Consider the following 23,574-nt stretch of genomic DNA (forward strand, 5'->3'; position numbering starts at 1 on the left):
CCAGTTATAAACCTTTAATCAACCTTTTCAAGCAGCAAGCATCCTTAATATCCTCACTTTCTAAACTACAACACTCTTTATGTCTAGAAATGGACCTCCCAAAGGTAAAAGTACACGCACTATGTTGATATTTGTTTCTGAAATGTGTTTCAGTCGAAGTACAAAGAGGAGGGGAAGAAGGAGGCCTCCATGTCTCTGTACTCCATTTTGCCGCAGACCCCTGAGATTCAACACGCCAGAGAGGCCTCCCAGCTGCAGAGCGACGTACTGATACTTATGTTTATGACACAGTATTTAAGTTATGCAAAAACACTGTGTGTACCTGCAGTGTGGAGAGAGCGACTGTCTGTTGTTTGTGTTCCAGGTGAAGTACAAAGAGAAGATTCCCTCGTCCCTTTACTCTCTGCTGCCAGAAACCACAGAGACTCAGTTTGTGAAGGAGCTGACGGAGATGCTCAGCGAGGTCAGTCAGGATGGATGGATGATAATTGGAGTGTGTTGGATGAATCAAATATGTATTCATTAGTCGGAGGATGTATTAATGGTTGGGTTGAAGATTTTTTCTAAAGGAAGGATGGAGAGACATACAATAGTATTTTAAAAAATGAATGAAAGATGTGATGGTGATGTGGATGGTGATATGGATGGTGGATGGGGGATGGTGTTATGGATGTGGATGGTGAGTGATGATGATGGTGAGGGTGGAGTGATGGTATGAATGGATTTGGATGAGGGATGATGGTGGTGATATGTGGATGGTGGATGTGGATGTGGATGGTGGATGGTGGATGGTGATGGTGGATGATGGATGGTGGATGGTGGATGGTGGATGGTGGGATGGTGGGATGTGATATGATGAATGATGGGTGATGGTATGGGATGATGATGGATGTGGCTGTGGATGGTGGAATGGTGCTTGTGATGTGGATGTGGATGTGAGATGTGATGGTGGATGATGTGGATGAGGGATGGTGGATGGTGGATGGTGGATGGTGGATGGTGGATGGTGGATGGTGGATGATGGATGGTGGATGGTGGATGGTGGATGGTGGATGGTGGATGGTGGATGGTGGATGGTGGATGGTGGATGGTGGATGGTGGATGGTGGATGGTGGATGATGGATGGTGGATGGGTCAACATTTGATCTTTTCCGTTATAGATGCATGTATATGTGGCTAGATAGATTAATGAATATGTGGCTAGATAGATTAATGGACGATAGTGGTGATGGTATTGTAAATTAATTTAACACAGATTCTATATTTTAACTCTGCAAACTCTGTCCGTTCATCAGAACAAGTACAAGGAGGAAGGGAAGAAGGAGATGAGCAGCAGTTTGTACTCTCAGCTTCCGGAAACTTCTGAGATGCAGCTGGCCAAAACCGTTCACCAGTTTCAAAGCGAGGTATATATATTTATATTACATCAGATAAACCCAGAGTGGGCATTAACACATACAGTTTATCAAACGCAGCAGCCACAGGTTGGATGCATCCCACTGCACGTTGTAGCTGGAAGTATATTCCAATGCACGATGGGCATAAGTGAAGAAGTAGAAAATAAAGCTCCTCAATGGCGGAGAAGCAGCATTGTAAATCATATCAAATACCAATCAATGTTCCGAGAACAAAAGGAGATTTGGAAAGTGTCAATAACTTTAAGGTTTTGTAATGAGTACAGTGCTTGAGGGAGTGTTATTATGACACACAGTGATTTGTTTCAGAAAAAGTACAAAGAAGACGGGAAGAGGCGGGCCTCCATCTCTCTCTACTCCCAACTCCCAGAAACTCCAGAAATACAACACGCTCTGGAGATGTCCCAGATGCAGAGTGAGGTACATCCAAACAGACATACCTAGGGAGCCATGGGGATTGTGGGAAAAGTAGTCTTAGTAGTGACATGTTGCATTCATCTCTCTCTGTCTTGCAGGTGAATTGTCGGCCTAGTCTTTTGGTGAAAGGCGCTCCTTCCTCTCTGTACTCCCAGCTGCCCGACACCTCAGAGATCCAGTTTGCACGAGAGATGACAGAAATGCAGAGTGAGGTACACGCTGTCTCTTGGAAAGTTTAGTTAGTTTGGTCAGAACCAGCCAATGAGAGTTAAACTCTTCCCAGGACTCTAGTTACAAAGTATTGCATTAGATACCGTATTTTTCCCGCTGACACATATTTTCCTCCTCTTTCAGAGCAAATATAAGGAGGGCAGCAGGATGAGCATCTCCCAGAGTTTCTACTCTCAGCTCCCAGAGACCAACGAGACACAGTTTGCTAAAAGTGTTGCAGAGCTGCAGAGCGAGGTAATGAATATAAATTGATTCATCTTTTTATATTTACTGATCCTCGAGACTTGAGTTTTGTACACCTTTTAAAAGTTTACAGAACACATTGTGGTTTTTTTTCTTGCAGATGCGGTACAAAGAGGCGGGTAAGAAGGGGGTGAACTCCTGTTTGTACTCTCAGCTGCCCGAGACATTAGAGACGACTCACGCTAAAGAAGTCTCCGAGCTCCTCAGTGAGGTACAAAAAATACATATCCTCAACTAAATGTATACTGACAGTTACACACACAGTTATTACTGCTGCTTCAGTTTCTTTTTCTCAATGCACAGCAGCGTGAGGAGATACATAAAAATCATATTTAGTACTTTTGGTCTTTATTTGTCTTCATTATGCCCCTTTAATTTTAATGTACTTTCCAGGTGAAGTATAAAGAGGAGGGTAAGAAGGAGATGAGCATGAACCTGTACTCTCTGCTGCCTCAGACCATCGACACGCAGCACGCTAAAGAGCTTTCAAACCTGCAGAGTGAGGTAGGCATGGAACAATTTCTGATATGTTATGGTTCAATAAATAGAAGCACTGCTGTCATCTCTCTTTTTTTATATTTCCTTGGATAGGCCATAAGATACAGCCGTTAAATAATTGTAGTGCAGCAAGTACAATATTTCTCTGTGAAATAAAATAGGAAGTAGCATAAATTGGACAAACTCCAGCACATTAAATGTACTTTCCATTATGGCAATTCACATTTGCATAGCGTTCTTTGGCGGCAGGGTGACACTCAACTTGTGTACTTGTATTCTACGAAAAAAAGACGTTTGCCCGTGTAAAAGGTGACGTATTGTTGCAAATGTTTTAAATCAATGTGATACCGTGTCCTGTTTGTTGCAGGTGAAGTATAAGGAAGGATTGAAGCTGAAGAATCAGAGCACTCTGTTCCATCAGCTCCCAGAGACCACAGAGACTCAGCTGGCCAAACAGCTGACTGACCTGCAGAGCCAGGTACCGAACAACATTACAATTGCATATAATCTATACCAGGAACAATACAGAAAGAGAGAAATCTAGTTTCTGTCGCTCAACAGAATGCTGCATCAGCATGAAGTAAAAGGTTGCAAAAGCTGAAGCGATGAAGAGGGTCTCGGACTGTTCTGTAGTCAGAGTGAAGAGCTTTTTATGTGCAGAGTGTCTTTGGAGTACTCTTCACTCTCATCCTAAGCTTTCAAGGAAAATCAGATCCACCAAAAGACTTCTGCAGTTATTCATATGATAGCATCAATTGAAATAACCTATTCTGCCATGTGACGGAAGAACATCATGATACACACATTATAGCCATGTCATTTGATGCTGCTTCTGTTTCTGTTTGATTGTGAAACATGCATTGAATTAAACAAAGAATAGAAAAGGACTTCCTGCAGGGACCTTTGATACAAACATGCAATACAAAGAGGCAGATTGTGCAGAAATGATTTAGACCTGCAGCTGTAATTAACTGAAAAATGATATTCAATAATGAAAAGGTTGTGATGTGTGCAGGCAAAGTATAAGGAAGCAGGAAAGAAGGAGGTGAACAGCTGCCTGTACTCTCTGCTGCCTGAAACTCTGGAGACTCAGCACGCTAAAGAGAGCACTCAGCTCCTCAGCGAGGTGCGTTTAAATGCTCCACACATTCAGATGGAATCAAATAGTTTAATGAAGCTGTTGAACTTTTTTCTCAATTTCAATTTCCCCAGATTAAGTACAGGGAGAGCGGGAAGAAGGAGCGGTCCAGCTCTCTCTACTCCTCTCTGCCCGACACTTCAGAGACGAGCTTCGCCAGAGAGATGAGCGACATGCAGAGCGATGTAAGAGGCATGCACGAAACACTGCTGTCATGTGACCTCACGGTGTCCTCTAATGCAGGGTGCTTATTTTAACAAAGTATCTAACAACGATAGAAATGAAGCTGAATAAATTGAGACGAGATGACACACTATATGGTGCATTATGATTATAGGAGGTGACTGTGAATAATAATCCCCCCAGATTTGTATTGGTATTAGTAAATACTGCGTGTAATACCTTCAGAGGCAGTATTACATTATTTTGTATTCATTTTAACCGTGACGATCAGGCGAATAGTTTCAAACACAGACAATACATTTACACAGTGACAAAAGACAGCAAGCTGCAAAGGTTTTCTTTCTAACTCTGAAATAGCTCAATGTTTGTTTTAAAGAGTTTGTACTGAACAATAAAGATTTACTAGAATCCTAATATCTTATTTTGTTCTGTCTTTCACAGACTAAGTACAGAGAGGGGATGAAGAGCCTCTCTCAGAGCGTCTACTCTCAGCTCCCAGAAACCACTGACACTCAGTTTGCTAAAAGTGTTTCTGAGCTGCAGAGCGAGGTGAGGAAAACAAATACACACTTTCATTCTGCATCTAAACCGAGAGAAAGCAGAGCTGAGAGTGAACTCCAAGACAACAGAAATTACAACTAGAATCTAAACTTTAAAACTGGTCCACCAGCTTCTCATGTGTCTTAGTCACAGTTCTTTATTTTTAATTATAATAGTAAAGCTTTCAGTACAGGATACATACGTGGTTCATACCGGATTTCATGGAATATAAGAAGGTAATTACTTGATGTATACAGAATACATTTTGGTAACAGAATGAATACAATCATATAAGATGAAAGATAAAGTGAAAGTAAGGGAAATAAGACAACATGAAAACAGTAAAACAGTAAGCAAATATATGAACCAGTACGAAGAACGAATACATAACGACCAGTGACTTTTTTTCAGATGAAGTACAAGCGTGGAAAGAAGGACATCTCCTCCTCTCTGTACTCCACTCTCCCTGAGACTCTGGACGTGCTGCACGCCAAAAGGCTTCAGAGCTTCAGAGCGAAGTAAAAACCTGCAGCACACACACTCTCCACACACACACACACACACTGTCCATCCAGTGTCTTTTTATAGCTGGATAATTGACTCTGCTCCTGTTTGTGTGCAGCTGAGGTATAAGCAGAATGGAGGCTCCTCCGGTCTGTTCCACCTGCTGCCCGAGACCTTAGAGACAGCCCACGCCAAGGAGGTCTCCGAGCTCCTCAGCGAGGTAACGACAGGCAGAAATAAAGCCTCCTCCTTCCTTACGAGGAGCAGACATTTAGCACTTCTCTTTTTTATTTCAGGTGAAGTATAAAGAGGAGGGTAAGAAGGAGATGAGCATGAACCTGTACTCTCTGCTGCCTCAGACCCTCGACACGCAGCACGCTAAAGAAGTGTCAGACCTGCAGAGTGAGGTATTCACAGGCTCTTTCGTTGCTTGTGTCTGATGCCATATATTGACCATTTTAGGTTAAAAAAGAAAGATAAAACAGAAGGGAACTAGTGTATATATTCTGATACAAATCAAATCAGTATTTGGTTATATTCAAGTCTCTTTAAAGTCTGGATTGCTAAATCTAATCTCACTGTCAAACGTTTTTAATGAAGAATAGATGTTTACCGTTGTAAAATGTGAAGCATATTTGCATATTTACAGTCCATTTTGTTAATAAATGTGATGTTGCATTGGTCCATGCTTGGGGTCCTGCAGGTGAAGTATAAGGAAGGAGTGAAGCAGAAGAATCAGAGCAGTTTGTTCCACCGGCTCCCGAGACCACAGAGACTCAGCTGGCCAAACAGCTGACTGACCTGCAGAGCCAGGTACCGAACACACTTAATGCATATTTAATATAAATGATTTATATAGAATAAGACTGAAACCTGAAACGGACAGCATTTGGAGAAACGCAAATGTATATATTTAAACTGTACTGGCTGCGATTATGTATCTCAAACACTTCAGTAGCTTTGAATATTTTTTTATGTAACCAAAAGCCATTGTTTTATACAGCTGGAACAGTTTTTTAAAGTGAAATAGTAATAGGTAACGCTAGTCCAAATCATCCATCCTGCTTTTTAAGTAATACTTTGGGTTCTATGTGACTAAATTGCATTCTGTGATATTAAAATGTCAACACTTTCTACAACGTCTACTCTAATCTACTTCTTAAATGACATACACCCACTCAAGTTGTACCAGGGACATTAAAAACAAGGTTAACATTTGAAGAAAAGCCAATTAAATACATTTGTGCTTCACGAAGTTAAATATGTTTGCCCTTTTAAGGTTTATACCTAAGGTTTTTCTCCTTTAATGTACATCTTTTATCCTGGAAATGTTCATGCAGTGACCGTGTTCTCATCCATTTGCAGACTAAATACAGGGAGGCGGGTAAGAAGGAGGTGGAGAGGTCTCTGTACTCCCTCATGCCTCACACCATGGACACACAGCATGCTAAAGAAGCTGGACAGCTCCTCAGTGATGTAAGAAGAAGGAAAAACTAGTTCCTAATTTCAGATTTTCAGAGTCTGATCACATATATGCATCCATCCTTCTCTCTTCTGTTCCCTCTAGATCAAATACAAAGAAAGCATGAAGAAGGGGATGTGCAGCTCCCTCTACTCCACTCTGCCCGACACAACGGAAAACAACTTTGCCAGAGAGATGAGCGACATGCAGAGCGAGGTGAATAGAACGTTATTTATTATAATATATTTATAATAAAATAAGTACTTAACTATGCCATCATGCACATGTTTTAAAAGCCCCTATAATTATCATTTAAACTTTTAGATTTGGTCACATAAACCAAGCTAATAGTCCTGATTTTAAAGAGGCAATAGACACGTCTTAAATGAACACTAAATGTTGATGGCACAATGTAACGGCTGCAGCATAATGACACCATTACAGTTTCAATTGCTTCCTTATAAACCTCAGTCCTTCAGAGAACGGGAAGTTCTTCTACAATTCTGCAACCAACACTTTCAGTTTTCCGCCGGTAAAAATCCCCACTTACTTAAAGAGTATCAGTGTAATTAGTTGCAGTGTCTATGCAATACAACATGTAGTGTGTCCTGTGCGGGGTTACCAACCCCTCCAAACAGTGCCATGGGCTCATTTGCCACTAAATGTGTTTGCATAAAGAAGTAAAACATTGTTGATTGCATTTATAAAATATTTCCAAGTAACAAAAAGAGGCACTCTAAACTAGGGAATCATAAACTGTCTCTTTAACCTCAAACATTTTAAAGTGACGTTAAATAAAGATGAGATCTGCAGCGTGAAGGATGCTCTTTGATTACTTATAAATAATCAGTACCACAGTACTCAATGCTCTCTGATGTTTTTATACCTCAGACACTGATCAGAGGTTAGATTAGCATCAGAAACAGGATCAAAGGGTCTCACAGTCTGTGACTAATGTGCATCAGAGGAAGGCAGTAACACTGTCGGCTCTGTGGACTGAGAAATATGGGAGGCTAGATTCGTACCATTTCCAGGGGGTACAGGAAATGTTGTTATTGAATCAAATCAATAGCTGTTGTTTTCATTTTTTTCCAGAACAAGTACAAGGAGGACGGGAAGAGGAACCTCCCTCAGAGTTTCTACTCTCAGCTTCCTGAAACACCCGAGATTGAGTTCGCTAAAAATGTCTCTGAGCTGCAGAGTGAGGTAATGGACAGACGGGTTCCATAAATTCTGTAGTGCTAAAAAGCATTTTAGGTTTGTGCACATTTTTAATTTAAAGGAAAGTTGAATCCCCTGGTTTTTAAATGATGCTTATTTTAAATTTAGATGAAAACTTTTGAAGCGAGTTTGGAGTGAATTCTTGGATTGTGTTTGTGTTTTTAGATGAAATATAAAGAAGCAGGGAAGAAAGGAGTGACGAGCTCTCTGTACTCGACCCTGCCTGAGACTCTGGAGACACAACACGCTAAAGAGGTGTCACAGCTGCAGAGCCAGGTACACACACACACACACACACACACACACACACACACACACAACATATGATAGTAAACCCCAGGTATTTGCTATATCACAGCAACAGAGTTTCAGTTTGGTGACCGTCAAAAACCCTGAAAGATGTCAAAGTAAAGTGATTGTGACCCACATGCTGTGTGTTTTTCAGCTGAGGTATAAGCAGAGTGTGAAGAAAGACGCCTCCTGTCTGTTCCACCTGATGCCAGAAACCAACGAGACAATATTCCACAAGCAGCAGACGGAGATGCTCAGCGAGGTACGACAAAGATGTGTTTATTTATATTGGATTTAACAAAACACAAAGACTCTTTGTATTTCTATTTGTCATGATCCTGCAGATCTCTGTACCAACCAGCAGTTTGTTCTCATTCTGTTTTTAAATCAAGGTGAAGTATAAAGATGAGGGAAAGAAGGAGATGAACATCAGCCTGTACTCTCTGCTTCCCGACACCATCGAAACGCAGCACGCTAAAGAGCTGACCAACATGCAGAGCGAGGTGCAGTCGATTAATCCAAGAACTACCTGCAGAATTAAGATCATTTAATGTCCTCCAACCGCATTCATAGTCTGTCATTTCTCATTTATACTCATCAATTCCTAAACGTAACACGTCATAAACCTGGATGGGATTCCTCATTGTTTCTTCCAGGCGAAATACAAAGAGGCCGGGAAGAAGCAAACGTCCTCGTCTCTGTACCACAAACTACCTGAAACTCTGGAGACACAGCACGCTAAAGAGGCCACACAGCTGCAGAGCCAGGTAAACGCATACAAATAATAAAAAATCATCTGTTTTTTTAGACAAGGAGCTAAATCATTCAAACGTAGTTGTTGAATTATTGTATCGTCTTATTGTCTCTCCTCAGTGAGTCCATGTTTTCCCCTTTGTGTTGCAGACCCTGTATAAAGAGGCCGGTAAGAAGGAGATGTCCTGTCCATTTTACCACCAGATGTCGGACACTCTGGAGAATCAGTTCGCCCGAGAGATCACTGACATACAGAGCCAAGTAAGGAGGAATATATGATCCATTTGTCTTCCTGTTTCTGTGGATCTCTTTCCCGTGTAAGATAACAGTGGCAGCCATTTTTTTTTGGGGGTTTTCTTTATTTGACATGTAACAGACTTTGGCACAATCACCCTGCTGTTTATCATCGATCGGTGTTATTATTGAATATAATGTGTGTGTTTTCTGTCTCTGATTGCAGAATAAGTATAAAGAGGACGGGATGAGGAACCTCTCTCAGAGTTTCTACTCTCAGCTGCCACAAACTGCTGAGACTGAGTTTGCTAAATCTGTTTCTGAGCTGCAGAGCGAGGTGGTTACAACACAGCACATTTATGAGTTTACAAATAGTTAGTTTTACAAAACACAAGAGCATTATTTTTGTGCTGCTGAGAACTATCAAGAATGTTATTCTAAATATTTGTATTTTATTTCATCTTATTTAATTATATTTGAGTTTATTTCACTTTGTCTTATTTTATGTTTGTCTTATTTGTTTCATCTTTTCTTGACTTATCATGTCTTTTTCCAATTTCTTCGTTTTGTATTTTTCATTGTCTTTTAAATATGTTCTTTTTTAATTTGATTTATCTTTTTTTTATTTAGACAAAGTATAAGAAGTCGGGGCGACAGGATGCTGGCAGCTCTCTGTACTCTGTGATGGCAGACACTCTGGACACACAACACGCCAAGCAGGCCTCACAGAACCAGAGCCAGGTACACACACACACACACACACACACACACACACACACACACACACACACACACACACACACACACACACACACACACACACACACACTGACTCTGAGTTAAGTTAATTGCAAATCTGCTTTCCTCAATTTGGATTATTGTGCTCATCAGGCTTTTCCTCCCATGCACTTTCTCTCAGTAAGAGGTTAACACAAATGAACGCTGTGTTTCCTGCAGGTGAAGTACAGAGAGGAGGTGGGGAAGACAAGCAGTCTGTTCTCCACTCTCCCTCACACTATGCAGACGCAGCTGGCCAAAGAGCAGACGCTGCTGCAGAGTCAGGTGAAAACACGTTAACAGTCTGTCTGGAACTCTCCCTGTGTTCAGTCTGAAATGTCCACATGCTAAATGTGTTCCATCTTTCTGCGATGCAGTTGAAATATAAAGAGGGACACAAGAAGGACACGTCCTCCTCTCTTTACCACCTCCTCCCTGAGACTGCAGAGATGCATCTGGCCAAACACCTGTCAGAGATCCAGAGTCAGGTGCAGTCAACAAAATAATAATTCAAAAATAACAATACATGACATGACGTTATATAACGCTTCACAGTGCTCAAAGAGGCTGATCCAAACTGTTTTCCTTTTAGATTAAGGTCATTTTTCTTGAGTTGGTTTGTGTTTATCATAGCTCCGTGGTACAAAAGGAACATATGGCAATTTAAAGGATGTAAATCAATCTGTTTTTGGTCTTTTTGTGTCCAGACAAAGTACAAGAAAGACATAGAGGATCTTCCTGACACGCTGTTCTCTTTGATGCCGGAGACTCTGGAGACTCAGTTTGTGAAAGAGATGTCTGAGACACACAGCGAGGTGAGATACATTTTAAAGTAGTATATTGGTCTTGAAGAAGAATTTCTTACGGCTTTAATACACTATATTACAGGACGTAATGTTGCTGTTGTTGGTGTAAATGGTCCTTTAAAGAAGACTCAGTAATGTTATGACAGTGACATTAACCGTGTTGTTCTGAATGTTTAAAATGAGACAGAATTTTCTGAATTCAACTCCCAACTAAAATGTGTCCTCTATGTGGGGTCAACCAGGGCATGGAGCTGAAATCCTATTGGTTGACAGCTGATGATGTCACTGAATGGTTGCTAATCAACCACCAATAGCATGCACGTCTGATAACGCTGGTTAAAAGCAGATACATGTTTTAGGGAAGTCAGGGAAATAAAAACATTTTGGAGTAGGATGACTGTGGTTTACTACTTTAGATTGTAGTCAAATTGTTTTTTTAACAAACGTGTTTGTGTGTGTGTGTGTGTGTGTGTGTGTGTGTGTGTGTGTGTGTGTGTGTGTGTGTGTGTGTGTGTGTGTGTGTGTGTGTGTGTGTGTGTGTGTGTGTGTGTGTGTGTGTGTGTGTCAGGTCAAGTATAAGCAGGCTGGGAAGCAGCAGGCAGCGTCCTCTCTTTACTCCAAACTTCCAGAAACTCTGGAGACAAAACACGCCAAAGAAGCGACTGAACTGCAGAGTGAGGTGAGCGTCTCTCTGCCTTTGTGTTCGGATTTCTGTCTGACTGAAAAATACATGTTGACAAAACTTACGCTGCAAAAGGTGTGATTCTATTTTACTGTGGTAAATGTCATCTTTTTTCTCACTTTTATTTCAATTTTTCTGACAGAAAAAGTATAAAGATGAGGGGAGGAAGGACATGACGTCGTCTCTTTACTCTCAGCTTCCTGAAACCTCAGAGACTCAGTTTGCACGAGAGATGAGCGAGATACAGAGTGAGGTACAGCACAACACTTTCATTTCATAAGGGATTTTCTTTTTGTTAAAGTCACATAAATCAACATGTCTCAGATTAAAACGATACGTCCAGCTCAGGAAAAAGAACTCAAAGGTCCTTTGCTTTGAAAATATGAAACGTTCTCTACTTAAGAGACATTACATCATTTCAATCATCTTGATGTTTTTGTTTGTTTTAAAAACTACTACTACTTCTGCAACACAACTATGATCATACAATAGATAAAGTATCTTTCTGATTATGTGTGTTTATGTCTGTAGAACAAGTACAAGGAGAGTGGGAAGAAGAGCCAGACCGTCAGTATGTACTCTCAGCTGCCAGACACCAACGAGATCCAGTTTGCAAAATCTGTGTCTGAGATACAAAGTGAGGTACGGTGAGAGGATTTAGTTTAGAAAATTCATGGAAATCTTGTCTGTTTTTTATTCATTTGTTAATTCTGATTTGTTTACCGTTTACGTATCAGACACACAAAGTTCCCTCTGTTCTAAAGTATGTTTTCTGTCTTATTTTCAGGCCAAGTATAAAGAGGCAGGGAGAAAAGAGGCGTGCAGCTCCCTGTACTCGAAGCTGCCGGAGACTCTGGACACGCTGCACGCTAAAGAGGCTTCACAGCTGCAGAGCCAGGTGCGTACATGCAATGTTGTTTGCTATATCATTCTGTTCCTCCAGTGGGGATGAAAACAACAACTGCCATGATCCAATGCTCCTTTACAACACCGCCTAACGCCAGCCATTTAATTTCTGTGTCTGTGTTTTCCCTTCTCTGTGCAGCTGAAGTACAAGCAGGACAGCAGGAAGGAGGCGAGCGGCTCTCTGTACCACCAGCTACCTGAGACCTCAGAGACTCAGCTGGCTAAAGATCTGAAAAACATTCACAGCGAGGTGAGAAAAACTGACTGATGAGAGGAAAAGTGAAAAAAGTATCCCTGCTGTGTTTCTAAGCTCCGCACGCTCTTCCTCAGGTGAAGTATAAAGAAGAGGGGAGGAAGGAGTTGGGGAAGAACTTGTACTCGCTCCTCCCGGAGACGGCGGACACATTCTTCGCAAAGCAGATGTCAGAAATACAGAGCCAGGTGAGGACCCTGAATGCATCATACAGGTGCTCTGCAGAAGGAACGTCTTGTCAGGATTTTACAGTTTTTTTAAATAATAACTGCAGACAGAAACAACATCAGCAAATGCATTCTAATAAAAAAACATCAATAATAATAATAATGATAATCAATCAATATTCTTGTTAAACATAACATCATCTAATTTCAGCTTGTATTTATCATATCTCAGCGGTACAAAAAGAAACAACCAGAATATCGAATGACTCCAATCAATCTTTTTCTCTTGTCTTTGTGTGTGAAGACAAAATACAAGAAGGACAAAGAGGATCTTTCTGAGACGTTATTCTCTTTGATGCCGGAGACTCTGGAGACTCAGTTTATTAAAGAGATGTCCGAGACACACAGCCAGGTGAGAGTCTTTTATTGTTCATACTACAAGGATTTAAAGCTGGTATTCATAAGACTTGAAATATTCTGCCAGAAAATCCCAGTAAATATATTAGAAAACTCATCAGAGAACCACATGTGGATTACTCCGCTGCTGAAAGTAGTCCCTAACAAATGTTCCTGATCTTTGTTTGATAAAAACTAGCATGCTGCAGTTCACATAAATAACTCTATAATTGGTACTTGTTTTTAAATAGCTCTTTAGGTAGGACTTCTTTCTTTTAGCACATTGTTGGGATGTGTGTGTGCTGCGTCACACACACTCCAACATGTTAACACACTGCAGATAAACTGACCCTCAGTCTATTCTGAGCTTCTTATCAGAAACACATTTGGAGCGGCTGATTCGGCTCTCTCTCTCCCCCCTCCTCCCCGTCTGCTTACACACACTCAGTGGTTTTTATTCTCTGAACAAAATAAGAAATGCATCATCTATTCTTCTCATATTCAGCTCCTGCTTTTCACTTTTTCTTAATCTTTGTTCTTTTCAAAACAAGTGCTACTAAAGAGCTTTTCCTGACGATGCTAAACAACAGCCAAATACGTCGGTTAGGGATACTTCTTTCTATCTCACTCCTTTTGTGCGGCTAAGACAAATTAAGAGTGTTTTCATTCACTGAACAAAACACTCTTTTCATCCTTTGTGCTTTATATATTCTCCTCAACTCCAGCTCTTTGGTTTGTCTTTCTTACATGTACTTAGCTTCTTAACTGCTCGAAGCAAGTGACAGTATAAATCGTTTCCTGACAATGAAAACAATCCTGAATAAAAGCCAAAAGTGTCAGTTACGGATATAATGCTCTTTCTCACTCCTCTTCCTCTGCCTAAACACATTCAGGGTGTTTTCATTTACTGAATAAGATGAGAAATGCATCATCTTTGAATATGATGTCTGTAGACACTATCAGCAGAAATATAAGAAATGTTTTTTCAAAGCAAATGTTTCTAAAAGCTTTTTCTGACAATCTAACAATTCAACTAAAGCTGATGATATTAAACACATTTTCTACACCTGTACTTTGTCTCCTGTATGGCCTATCTGTTGTGTATGGGACTGTTGAACAGAAAGACATTTGACCTGCTTCCTCTGCAGGTTAAGTATAAGGAAGCAGGAAAGAAAGAGGCCAGCAGCTCTCTGTACCACAAACTACCGGAGACTCTGGAGACGCAGCATGCTAAAGAGGCCACTGAGCTGCAGAGTGAGGTACACACACACTATTCACATGCACTCAATTTAAAGTGGTAAGCTATCCTGATGTAGTTTCATGCAAAGACAGACTTCATATTAGTATTCAAACAGTGTGTTGAAAAAGAAGCTTAAACCAGTGATTTATGGGGAATTCTGCTGTAAAAACTAAAACATGTTGTTTCTAATTTGATGTTTTCGCTTTAAATGGGTTAAAAATAAGTACAAACTAAAGAACGTGTACATTTAAATACATTCTATATCATACCTATCTGCATCTTGTTTCTGGCAGGGTGTTGTTAAAACATGTTGACAGATTGTAATATGAAAGTTTGGTGTAATGATCTTTGAAAAGCTGCAGCATGGAAGCTCAAACTTTTCTCTTCAAAGGGGGAAGATTTAATCATATTCTGAACTTTGAAGAAAGCTCAGTAAATCCCAGCAATATCCCACTGAGGAACAACGTTTTTACTTTCTCAGAACATAAAAAACAGCTCTGTGTTCAACTTTGTGATGCTGATCCAAGAAGCCAAAACAATCCAATCCAAAGTATTATCTCTACTCTTTGCTCCGTAAAATGGACGATAAGGTGATTGAGTTTAATGTTCACTCAAGTGACATTGTTTCCTACAGAACAAGTACAAAGAGGACTGGAAGAAGGCGATGTGGTGCAGTCATTACGCTCAGCTGCCGCTCACCGCCGAGACGCAGCTCGCCGCCAAGATGTCCGAGCTGCAGAGCGAGGTACACACACACACACACACACACACACACACACACACACACACACACACACACACACACACACACACACACACACACACACACACACACACACACACACACACACACACACACACACATTACAGCTTTATAACAGCAGGAAGAGTGTAATGTCTTTCTCTCTGTGTCCAGAGTAAATACAAAGAGGACGGGATGAGGGGTCTCTCTCAGAGTTTCTACTCTCAGCTGCCAGAAACTGCAGAGACTCAGTTGGCTAAAACTGTTTCTGAGCTGCAGAGCGAGGTGAGGAAACACTTTCAATCATCCTTCTTTATTTGTGTAAAAAGACTCATGATGGTGCACTCACCTGCAAAATGAATCTGACCCAAGGCAGACCATTTCCACTTATAGAGGTTTGTTGATTGTGCAGAGCAATAGCAACATGGGAGGCAAATCACACACCAACATTTAATCAGAGGTGTGTGTGGTGTAAACGGCGGCTAACAGCTGATGTTTCCTGCAGGCTAAGTATAAGGAGGCGAGCAAGAAGGAGGCGGGCTGCGCTCTGTACCACACGCTGCCTGAAACTCTGGACACGCTGCACGCTAAAGAGGCCTCCGAGCTGCAGAGCCAGGTATCATAGCACTTGCATGTACTGAGGAAATACACCGTGGACGACTTACACAAAGCCTCTGTCTCTGACCACGTTGTTTCCTCTCCAGCTGAAGTATAGGGAAGGAGGGAAGAAGGATATGGGCTCCTCTCTGTACTCCGTGCTGCCGCAGACAGAAGAGATGAGGGTCGCTAAAGCTGCCATGGAGCTGCAGAGTGAGGTACTACTCAGATACTTCACTGAAGTAAAATACTTATTCCACCTGTGAAATACTGTGTTACACGTAAAGTGTAAAATGTAAGAACCAAAAATGAATAAAAGGAAATTCTTAACATTTGTAGATCTGGAAAAACAATTTATCAAACATATTTGCCTTTCATATGTTTTATGTGCAAGAAGCATCCAAACAAGCACACAACATTTGAGTAAATGTACTTCAATTCCACCAGTAATCATAGCCCTGATAAATATCCTTTGCTATATTGGAAATGTTGTAAAAAATAAATACATGTTTTACTTTAGATAACTTCTAACAAGCGTCTGTGGAAAAAGAGACTCTAGTTTGATTTGATTGTTTCATTTTGACAAAAATAAAACAAACATCAGGAAATAAAGGACAGTGAAAACTTACTTCATGTTTTCTGGATGGGCATTAATATTCGTGTGTGTGTGTGTGTGTGTGTGTGTGTGTGTGTGTGTGTGTGTGGGGGTGTGTGTGGGGGTGTGTGTGTGTTGCAGAAAAAGTATAAGGAGAAAGGCAGGCAGGAGATCAGCTGCAGTGCTTTCCACACGATGCCTGAGACTAAAGAGATGGAGTTCATTAAACACATCTCTGAACTCCAGAGCGAGGTAACGCTCAACTCCACTGTAAATTAAAATCAGTTTTCTGACACAAATTAATACATTTACATATTTTATCTGTATGTTTCATATATCTCCGTTAGACAAAGTACAAGAAGGACAAAGAGGATCTTCCCAACACGTTGTTCTCTCTGCTGCCGGAGACTCTGGAGACTCAGTTTGTGAAAGAGATGTCTGAGACACACAGCGAGGTGAGAAACACACTGTGTGAATATTTCAGTGTGTGTTTGTCTGGAGAAGCCACTTTGTGCTTTGGGTTTGATTTGTTCTCCTTCTCCGACAGCACAGATTAATAATTCACCACGGGAATCAGAACTGATGAACTGAATTTCGAAAAACTGTGTTTGTTTTTAAGCTCTTAGTAGCAACTGTCTCTGAAAGGCAGCACTAAAGTTTCTTCCATTCTGTAAATTATATAAAAATGTTGATATGAACTGGGATTTTAGAAGATGCCTTCAAGACATTAACATATTATACATAAAGGGTAAGTACTAAGTAACATTTCTTTCTTATTTACATTTAAGTCTTACCTAAATCAGATAATAATCAGATTCTATATCTGTATTTGTCAGAATTAGTGAACATTTATATCATCAGCAGCAGTGTTTAAATACACTGCCCGGCCAAAAAAAAGGTCATAAGCCTGTGGGGGCAGTGCTATGATCTGGGGTTGCTGCAGTTGGTCTGGTCTAGGTTCAGCAACGTGCCCAAAGAATGAGGTCAGCTGACTACCTGAATATACTGAAGGACCAGGTTATTCCATCAATGGATTTGTTCTTCCCTGATGGATCCATCGGGCTCAAATTGTGAAAGAGTGGTTCAGGGAGCATGAGACATCATTTTCACACATGGATTGGCCCCCACAGAGTCCAGACCTGAACCCGATTGAGGATCTTTGGGATGTGCTGGAGAAGACTTTGCGCAGTGGTCTGAATCTCCCGTCATCAAGACAAGATCTTGGTGAAAAATGAATGCAAGACAGAAATAAATGTTGTGACGTTGCAGAAGCTCGTGGAAACGATGCCACAGCGAATGCGTGCCGTAATCAAAGCTAAAGGCGGTCCAACGAATATTAGAGTGTGTGACCTTTTTTTTGGCCGGCAGTGTATTATTAAAGGAATAGTTGAAAGAAAACTAACTCTTCTAGTGCTTACTTGTCCCAGAAAAAGGTTTTCTATCAAATGAACAAATTGTGTCTTTAGTTGAAATCAAGTAAAATATGAACTAGTGACTTGAAGCAGCATAAAGAATATTAGACAGGTATTACTATAAATACAATGATGAAAACAACAGTGCTGTCAGATATAAATAATGATTTGATTGAACAAAAGGCTTGACAGTAATATTTGACAAAAGGAAATGTTGTGTTCACTCACACTGAGCATAATATATAATATGCAGAATAATATCTAAGATGGTTGTTTTGTGTTCGCAGAGTAAATACAAGCAGGCGGGGAAGAAGGAGCTGGGGAACTCTCTGTACTCTCTGCTGCCAGAGACCAAGGACACGCAACACGCCAAAGAGCAGAGTCAGCTGCACAGTGAGGTACCAAATTCAGATTCTGGTTGTTCAGTCACATAGGGAACAAAGTATGAGGTGCTTCATTGGGTGGAGTCAAAGAAAGCTATATACATGTCATTCTACCTAAAACAAAAGTCCAAAGCAATCACCTGAGTATTCTTTTTTCCCCTCTATAGTTAAAAACATTACAAACACAATCCATGGTTAGTATTTACTCTACATATAATTGGCAATAACTTGACTGGAAAAGCAGAAACAGACAGAACAAAGGCCTATGGGAAATGTGGTCCTAATTAAAGCACTCCTAAACCTAGAGCATGAGATACACACACATTTCTAATTCTGAATGCATTGATTTAACGTTCCTTCCCCTTAAAACGCTTCCGTTACCTATCTGCTGATGTGAGTATTAATCCAAAACCAATAAATGTTTTCTCAAATGTGTTCCTGTGTTGCAGAAAGCGTACAGAGAGGAGGGGAAGAAGGATGCCGGCTGCAGTCTGTACTCTCAGATGCCTCAAACCATCGAGACGGTGTTCGCCAAAGAGATCGCCAAGACGCAGAGCGATGTGAGTCTGTGGCATCGGTTTATGGGTTTATGTCAGTCAGATTGCATAATTCTACACACAGTAAGGAAAGAGCAGACTTTTTAAATGTGTGTGTAAAAGAAAAACATCTTCAGACAAATGTCACAGATGCTGGTTATTATCCCTCTAAAGCTAAAAGAATAGAGCTCAGAGATTCCAAACAATTCCTTGTTTTGAGAATGATTTGTTTTACGAATGCACAAATGGGTCGTATTTAAACAGGAACGTCCCAAGATGCTCTCTGCTTAACACACTCACACAGAGGGAGGCGTGCGTTAGTATCATTTTATCCGCTGAGGCGTTAACACAGAGAGCAGCTGTGTGTTTTCCGCTGCCTGAGGACACAGACACTGACCTACTACACACACACACACACACATACAGACGGGTCAGTGGCAGGTTTTGCCTCGTAATCTGCGGCGGGGACATGTTTCACACGATCAGTGTTAAAAACTGACACCTCTGAAATAAACACAGGTTATTGTAAATGACTCACATTTCTCCTTTAACTCTGAATGAGACGTATGAGTCAGGTGTTTTATGCGCCATTCCGAAAAAGGTCTAGAGTAAACACATAAAGAGTGAAGCAGCTGCAGAAGTGTTAAATCAGGTGTGTGTGTGTGTGTGTGTGTGTGTGTGTGTGTGTGTGTGTGTGTGTGTGTGTGTGTGTGTGTGTGTGTGTGTGTGTGTGTGTGTGTGTGTGTGTGTGAGTGTGAGTGAGTCTGATGAGTCTGTGTTTGTGGGGTGATAAAGTGGGACACGATGCTTTCTGTCTCTCGTCTGTTGACCGAGCAATGTGTGGCTAACTGGAGCGTAAGACTACCAGCACACTGTCTGCAGAACTCTGTCTGTAGAATCTGATCTGGGACCTGCAGGCTATAGGAGGAAATAATAAGAAATAGCACGTCTTTATTATCTGTGCAACGCAAGAGCAAAGAATGAAACATCAATACTTGAAGAGAATTGTGTTATGTTAGACATTAATATAACTTGAAATGTTCTTTTAGATGATGTGTTTACTGGTTTTGTTGTATTGTTTGTAAGAAACAGTACAGCAAAGTATCTAAAAACAGTGTTTACAATCTGTACTGTACTTATGTATTTCCATTTCCTGCTACTTTATACTCTCTGACAATGAACTGAGAAAAGATATGCTAACTAAAACGCTTCTATAACCAACAAACAATTCAATCTGAAAACGGAGCATTTAAAGTGAACACAGGAAGCAGCAGGTCAATTAATTCTCCTTTCATTCTCTTTCCATCTTTTGTTTTCTGCAGAAGTCTTATAAGGAGAAGTTTAACCGAGAGAAGGGGAAGTCGAGCTACACCAACATGAAGACGCTGCCGGAGGTGGAGCACGCCATGGAGGTGAACCGGAACCAGAGCGAGGTAAATACATTTATTTTCCTGCTATAGTTTTCTTTCCGGTCGGCCTGGGTAAACAACAACAAACCTTAATCTCTGAGTATCCTCTGTCGGCCTCTGCTGTTCTCAGGTCAGCTACAGGAAAGGTAAAGAGGAGATGCATCACTACAGCTCAGAGGCCAACAGACCCGACATCATCAACGCCTCCAACGCTGCGAAGCTGGCCAGCGACGTAAGTGTGTGTGTGTGTGTGTGTGCGTGTGTGTGCGCGTGCGACAGCGAGAGTATGAACATTTCATTTCCATGACGACCGTCTCGTTCACCAGCTGTTCTCTAAGAGGAACCACAATAAATAATATAAAATGTTCTGCTGTTAATACTGAACTGTTCTTATGTAAGATTTAGTGTGTGTGTGTGTGTGTGTGTGTGTGTGTGTGTGTGTGTGTGTGTGTGTGTGTGTGTGTGTGTGTGTGTGTGTGTGTGTGTGTGTGTGTGTGTGTGTGTGTGTGTGTGTGTGTGTGTGTGTGTGTGTGTGTGTGTGTGTGTGTGTGTGTGTGAGAGAGAGAGAGAGTGTCAAATCTTACACAGGAACAAGTATTGTTTAAAGATGGCTGCATGAGTTTTGTATCAATTCTGTTTCTCTTTTTAATTATTTGCGAGTTACATGTCCACCTTTAAATAAATAGCTGTGTGTTTTATTTCTCGTCATGCTCCTTTCTCATCGTGTGTGTGTGTGTGTGTTTGTGGTATTTCTTCAGGTAGGCTATAAGAGTAAGCAGCATGTTTACAGTGACGGCTTTCTTCTGTCGCGGACTGACATCCAGCATGCCAAGGACGTTTCCAAACTGGCCAGCCAGGTAGCACACACACACACACACACACACACACACACACACACACACACACACACACACACACACACACACACACACACACACACACACACACACACACACACACACACACACAGCCTACCCATCATGCATTGGGCAGATGATCAGATGATAGTTAACCTCTCTGTGTTTTTCCTGCAGGTGAAGTATAAGGAGAACTTTGACAAAGATTTAAAGGGCCAGCGTCCGTATTACAACCCTCTGGACTGTCTCTCCTTCAAACACACACAAGCTGCTTCTGCTCTGGCCAGCCAGGTGAGGAAATGAAACACACACAATAATCTCTGAGAGGTCAATGATGCTTACAGGTTCTGTTCCGCAGAATAATCGAAATAGGCCAGGGAGAAACAGTCACATGAATGCCTGTCACAACCGCTAAGCTAAAGGTGGCTAATGTTCAGTGTAGAGCAGTGTCATTTAGACACGTTAGCAATCCCCATTTGTATGTTTGTAAGAGTGTGTGTCTGTTAAATTCAGTCTGTTGTCTGGATGTAACCATGGCAACCTTTATAAGGAAAATGGAGAGGGATTGTAGGAGGAGAGCTGGAGAAGTTTAAGAGGTCACACACACACACACACCCACACACACACACACACATGCATGTATACACACACATACAACAGCATCACACACATGCAAATGCATATAAAGATGATGAAGCATTCACACACACACACACACACACACACACAAACACACTCACTCACTCACTCACTCACTCACTCACTCACTCACTCACTCACTCACTCACTCACTCACTCACTCACTCACTCACTCACTCACTCACTCACTCACTCACTCACTCACTCACTCACTCACTCACTCACTCACTCACTCACTCACTCACTCACTCAGCTTTATTGTGCTTGTTGCCCACACAGCCTCAAGAGCTTTCCCTCTCCACAGCGTTATGTAACATCTTGTTGTGTTGAATGCTGCCTGGTGTTCACGCTGAGCTGCTCTGAGAAAAAGAGACATGGAGATGCACAGGCAGCTTTCTGAATGCATGTTTTTTTGGGAAAGAATTTGGCAAATGTTTGGATTTATGTTTGCAGCCTCTTGAGCTCCTTAAGAGAGTCTTATTTTTAGCCTTTATTCCTCAAAACCTTTAACCAGAGAACATCATAACTAACAGTTTGTGATTTTGCCCAATATCAGGCTTTGAAATGTTCAGTATTTCCTGGGAGTTCTCTCCAGAATCTTCTGCCCTTTACTTTCCCTGTTGCAAATGAAGGTGTTGTGATGCAAGAAACAGTTTAGACTCAATCTGACAATGAAGTATCTGTCGGGTCATATCATCTGACAGATTTGTATTGTTTTGTATCCTGCAGGTGAAATATAAGATGAACCAGAAGCACAAACCAGAAGCCTCCTCAGACCTGCCCAACCTGCTGCAGCTGGAGCACGTCCTGCACGCCAGCAAGCTGCAGAGCAACGTACGACACACCATTTTTAAGGGCTCTTAGAGGCTTGGATAGGTATAAGGGGTATCTGGTATTTCCTCTTGTTTTAAGGATTTTGGAGGCTTGAAAATGTGTTTGTGTGTGTCAGGTGGAGTATAAGAAGAAGTACGAGCAGACGAAGGGTCAGTTCCACACTCCAGTGGACACGGCGGAGCAGATTCACCACAGAGAGAACGCCACGCTGCACAGCCAGGTCACTGCTGACTCTTTTTACTGTTCTTCTTCTCTGTTTATCAGTACATTAATGATCAGTGTGTGTGGCGTCTCAGGTGAAGTACAGAGAGGACTATGAGAGGAACAAGGGTCGCTCTCAGATGGAGTTTACAGACACAGAGATTTACAAAGTATCTAAAGAAACTCAGAAGATGCAAAGCGGGGTAAAACACTCTTCCTTCTCTCTGCTCTCTGATGACAAAAGGTGCTGAAAGTGTAGAAGTATCTTTACTTGTTGTGTGTCTCGCTCAGAGGGAGTATCGGAAGGATTACGAGGAGCAGATGAAGGGGAGAGCCTCGATGGACGTAGACCAGACACCTGGATACCTGACAGCCTGCCACGCCAGCAGCCTGATGAACGAGGTAACACGAGCACACACACTATCCAGTGTTTTACTATTTTTAAGGATTCTTAAAGGCTGAAGTATTCATTATTTAGCTTTTTTTAAGGATATTAAGCGGCAAAAAGAGATTATCCAGCATTTGATCTGTTTTAAAGATTTGAAAGGCTTGATAAGATGAAGATGATCAGTATTTGATCTCCCTTGTAAGCCATTTAGTGGTATTTTGGTGAAAGATCTTTTTGAAATATTCAGTATTTTACTTATTCTAAGGGTTTTTAAGGAGCCTGAATAAGTGAAAGTACTGTATGGGACTTTGACTATGTGTGTGTTGTTGGTGTGTGTGCAGAAGGAGTACCGCAAGGACTTGGAGCGGGACATCGTGGGGAAAGGCATGGAGCTGAGCGCTGACGTCCTCGACATGCAACGAGCCAAGAGAGCCTCGGAGATCCAGAGCCAGGTGTGTGTGATTGTTTTTATGTAATAACAAAAGTGGAGCTTTTTGAACAATGAAAGCTGTAGGAAAGAGAGTTATCATAACAGGACCACCGCTGTGATGACAGCACAGAAGCTAAGTGTGTGTGTGTGTGTCTGTTTGTCTGTGTTTCAGAGGTCCTATAAGCAGACAGAGA

The 23,574-nt window shown here is 41.4% G+C and overlaps 1 protein-coding gene across 3 annotated transcripts in view; it reads left to right on the forward strand.

Moving 5' to 3' along the window:
- The first annotated feature begins 5,287 nt into the window (after positions 1-5,287).
- LOC134884140 (nebulin-like) overlaps positions 5,288-23,574 on the forward strand; it is a 25,262-nt gene continuing 6,975 nt past the window's right edge. For all 3 annotated transcript variants that reach the window (XR_010168379.1, XM_063912814.1, XM_063912815.1), the window contains exons 1-42: positions 5,288-5,389; positions 5,466-5,576; positions 5,873-5,982; positions 6,535-6,645; positions 6,737-6,847; positions 7,727-7,837; positions 8,018-8,128; positions 8,298-8,405; positions 8,536-8,646; positions 8,800-8,910; positions 9,047-9,157; positions 9,357-9,467; positions 9,761-9,871; positions 10,088-10,192; positions 10,285-10,395; positions 10,615-10,722; positions 11,282-11,392; positions 11,538-11,648; positions 11,927-12,037; positions 12,183-12,293; positions 12,441-12,551; positions 12,632-12,742; positions 13,026-13,133; positions 14,266-14,376; positions 14,992-15,102; positions 15,274-15,384; positions 15,605-15,715; positions 15,804-15,914; positions 16,433-16,543; positions 16,639-16,746; positions 17,991-18,101; positions 18,536-18,646; positions 19,945-20,055; positions 20,162-20,263; positions 20,790-20,888; positions 21,066-21,179; positions 22,257-22,361; positions 22,477-22,581; positions 22,658-22,765; positions 22,854-22,964; positions 23,292-23,402; positions 23,553-23,574. The exon at positions 23,553-23,574 is cut by the window's right edge and continues 77 nt beyond it. Coding sequence is in view for 2 of the 3 variants with exons in the window: in XM_063912814.1 (XP_063768884.1) it covers positions 6,589-6,645; positions 6,737-6,847; positions 7,727-7,837; positions 8,018-8,128; positions 8,298-8,405; positions 8,536-8,646; positions 8,800-8,910; positions 9,047-9,157; positions 9,357-9,467; positions 9,761-9,871; positions 10,088-10,192; positions 10,285-10,395; positions 10,615-10,722; positions 11,282-11,392; positions 11,538-11,648; positions 11,927-12,037; positions 12,183-12,293; positions 12,441-12,551; positions 12,632-12,742; positions 13,026-13,133; positions 14,266-14,376; positions 14,992-15,102; positions 15,274-15,384; positions 15,605-15,715; positions 15,804-15,914; positions 16,433-16,543; positions 16,639-16,746; positions 17,991-18,101; positions 18,536-18,646; positions 19,945-20,055; positions 20,162-20,263; positions 20,790-20,888; positions 21,066-21,179; positions 22,257-22,361; positions 22,477-22,581; positions 22,658-22,765; positions 22,854-22,964; positions 23,292-23,402; positions 23,553-23,574 (4,135 nt within the window). In the remaining variant the exon portion in view is untranslated. The remainder of the gene's footprint in view (positions 5,390-5,465; positions 5,577-5,872; positions 5,983-6,534; positions 6,646-6,736; positions 6,848-7,726; positions 7,838-8,017; positions 8,129-8,297; positions 8,406-8,535; positions 8,647-8,799; positions 8,911-9,046; positions 9,158-9,356; positions 9,468-9,760; positions 9,872-10,087; positions 10,193-10,284; positions 10,396-10,614; positions 10,723-11,281; positions 11,393-11,537; positions 11,649-11,926; positions 12,038-12,182; positions 12,294-12,440; positions 12,552-12,631; positions 12,743-13,025; positions 13,134-14,265; positions 14,377-14,991; positions 15,103-15,273; positions 15,385-15,604; positions 15,716-15,803; positions 15,915-16,432; positions 16,544-16,638; positions 16,747-17,990; positions 18,102-18,535; positions 18,647-19,944; positions 20,056-20,161; positions 20,264-20,789; positions 20,889-21,065; positions 21,180-22,256; positions 22,362-22,476; positions 22,582-22,657; positions 22,766-22,853; positions 22,965-23,291; positions 23,403-23,552) is intronic.

The sequence above is a fragment of the Eleginops maclovinus genome, chromosome 21 (assembly GCF_036324505.1).
Source record: "Eleginops maclovinus isolate JMC-PN-2008 ecotype Puerto Natales chromosome 21, JC_Emac_rtc_rv5, whole genome shotgun sequence".
Classification (NCBI taxonomy): domain Eukaryota; kingdom Metazoa; phylum Chordata; class Actinopteri; order Perciformes; family Eleginopidae; genus Eleginops; species Eleginops maclovinus.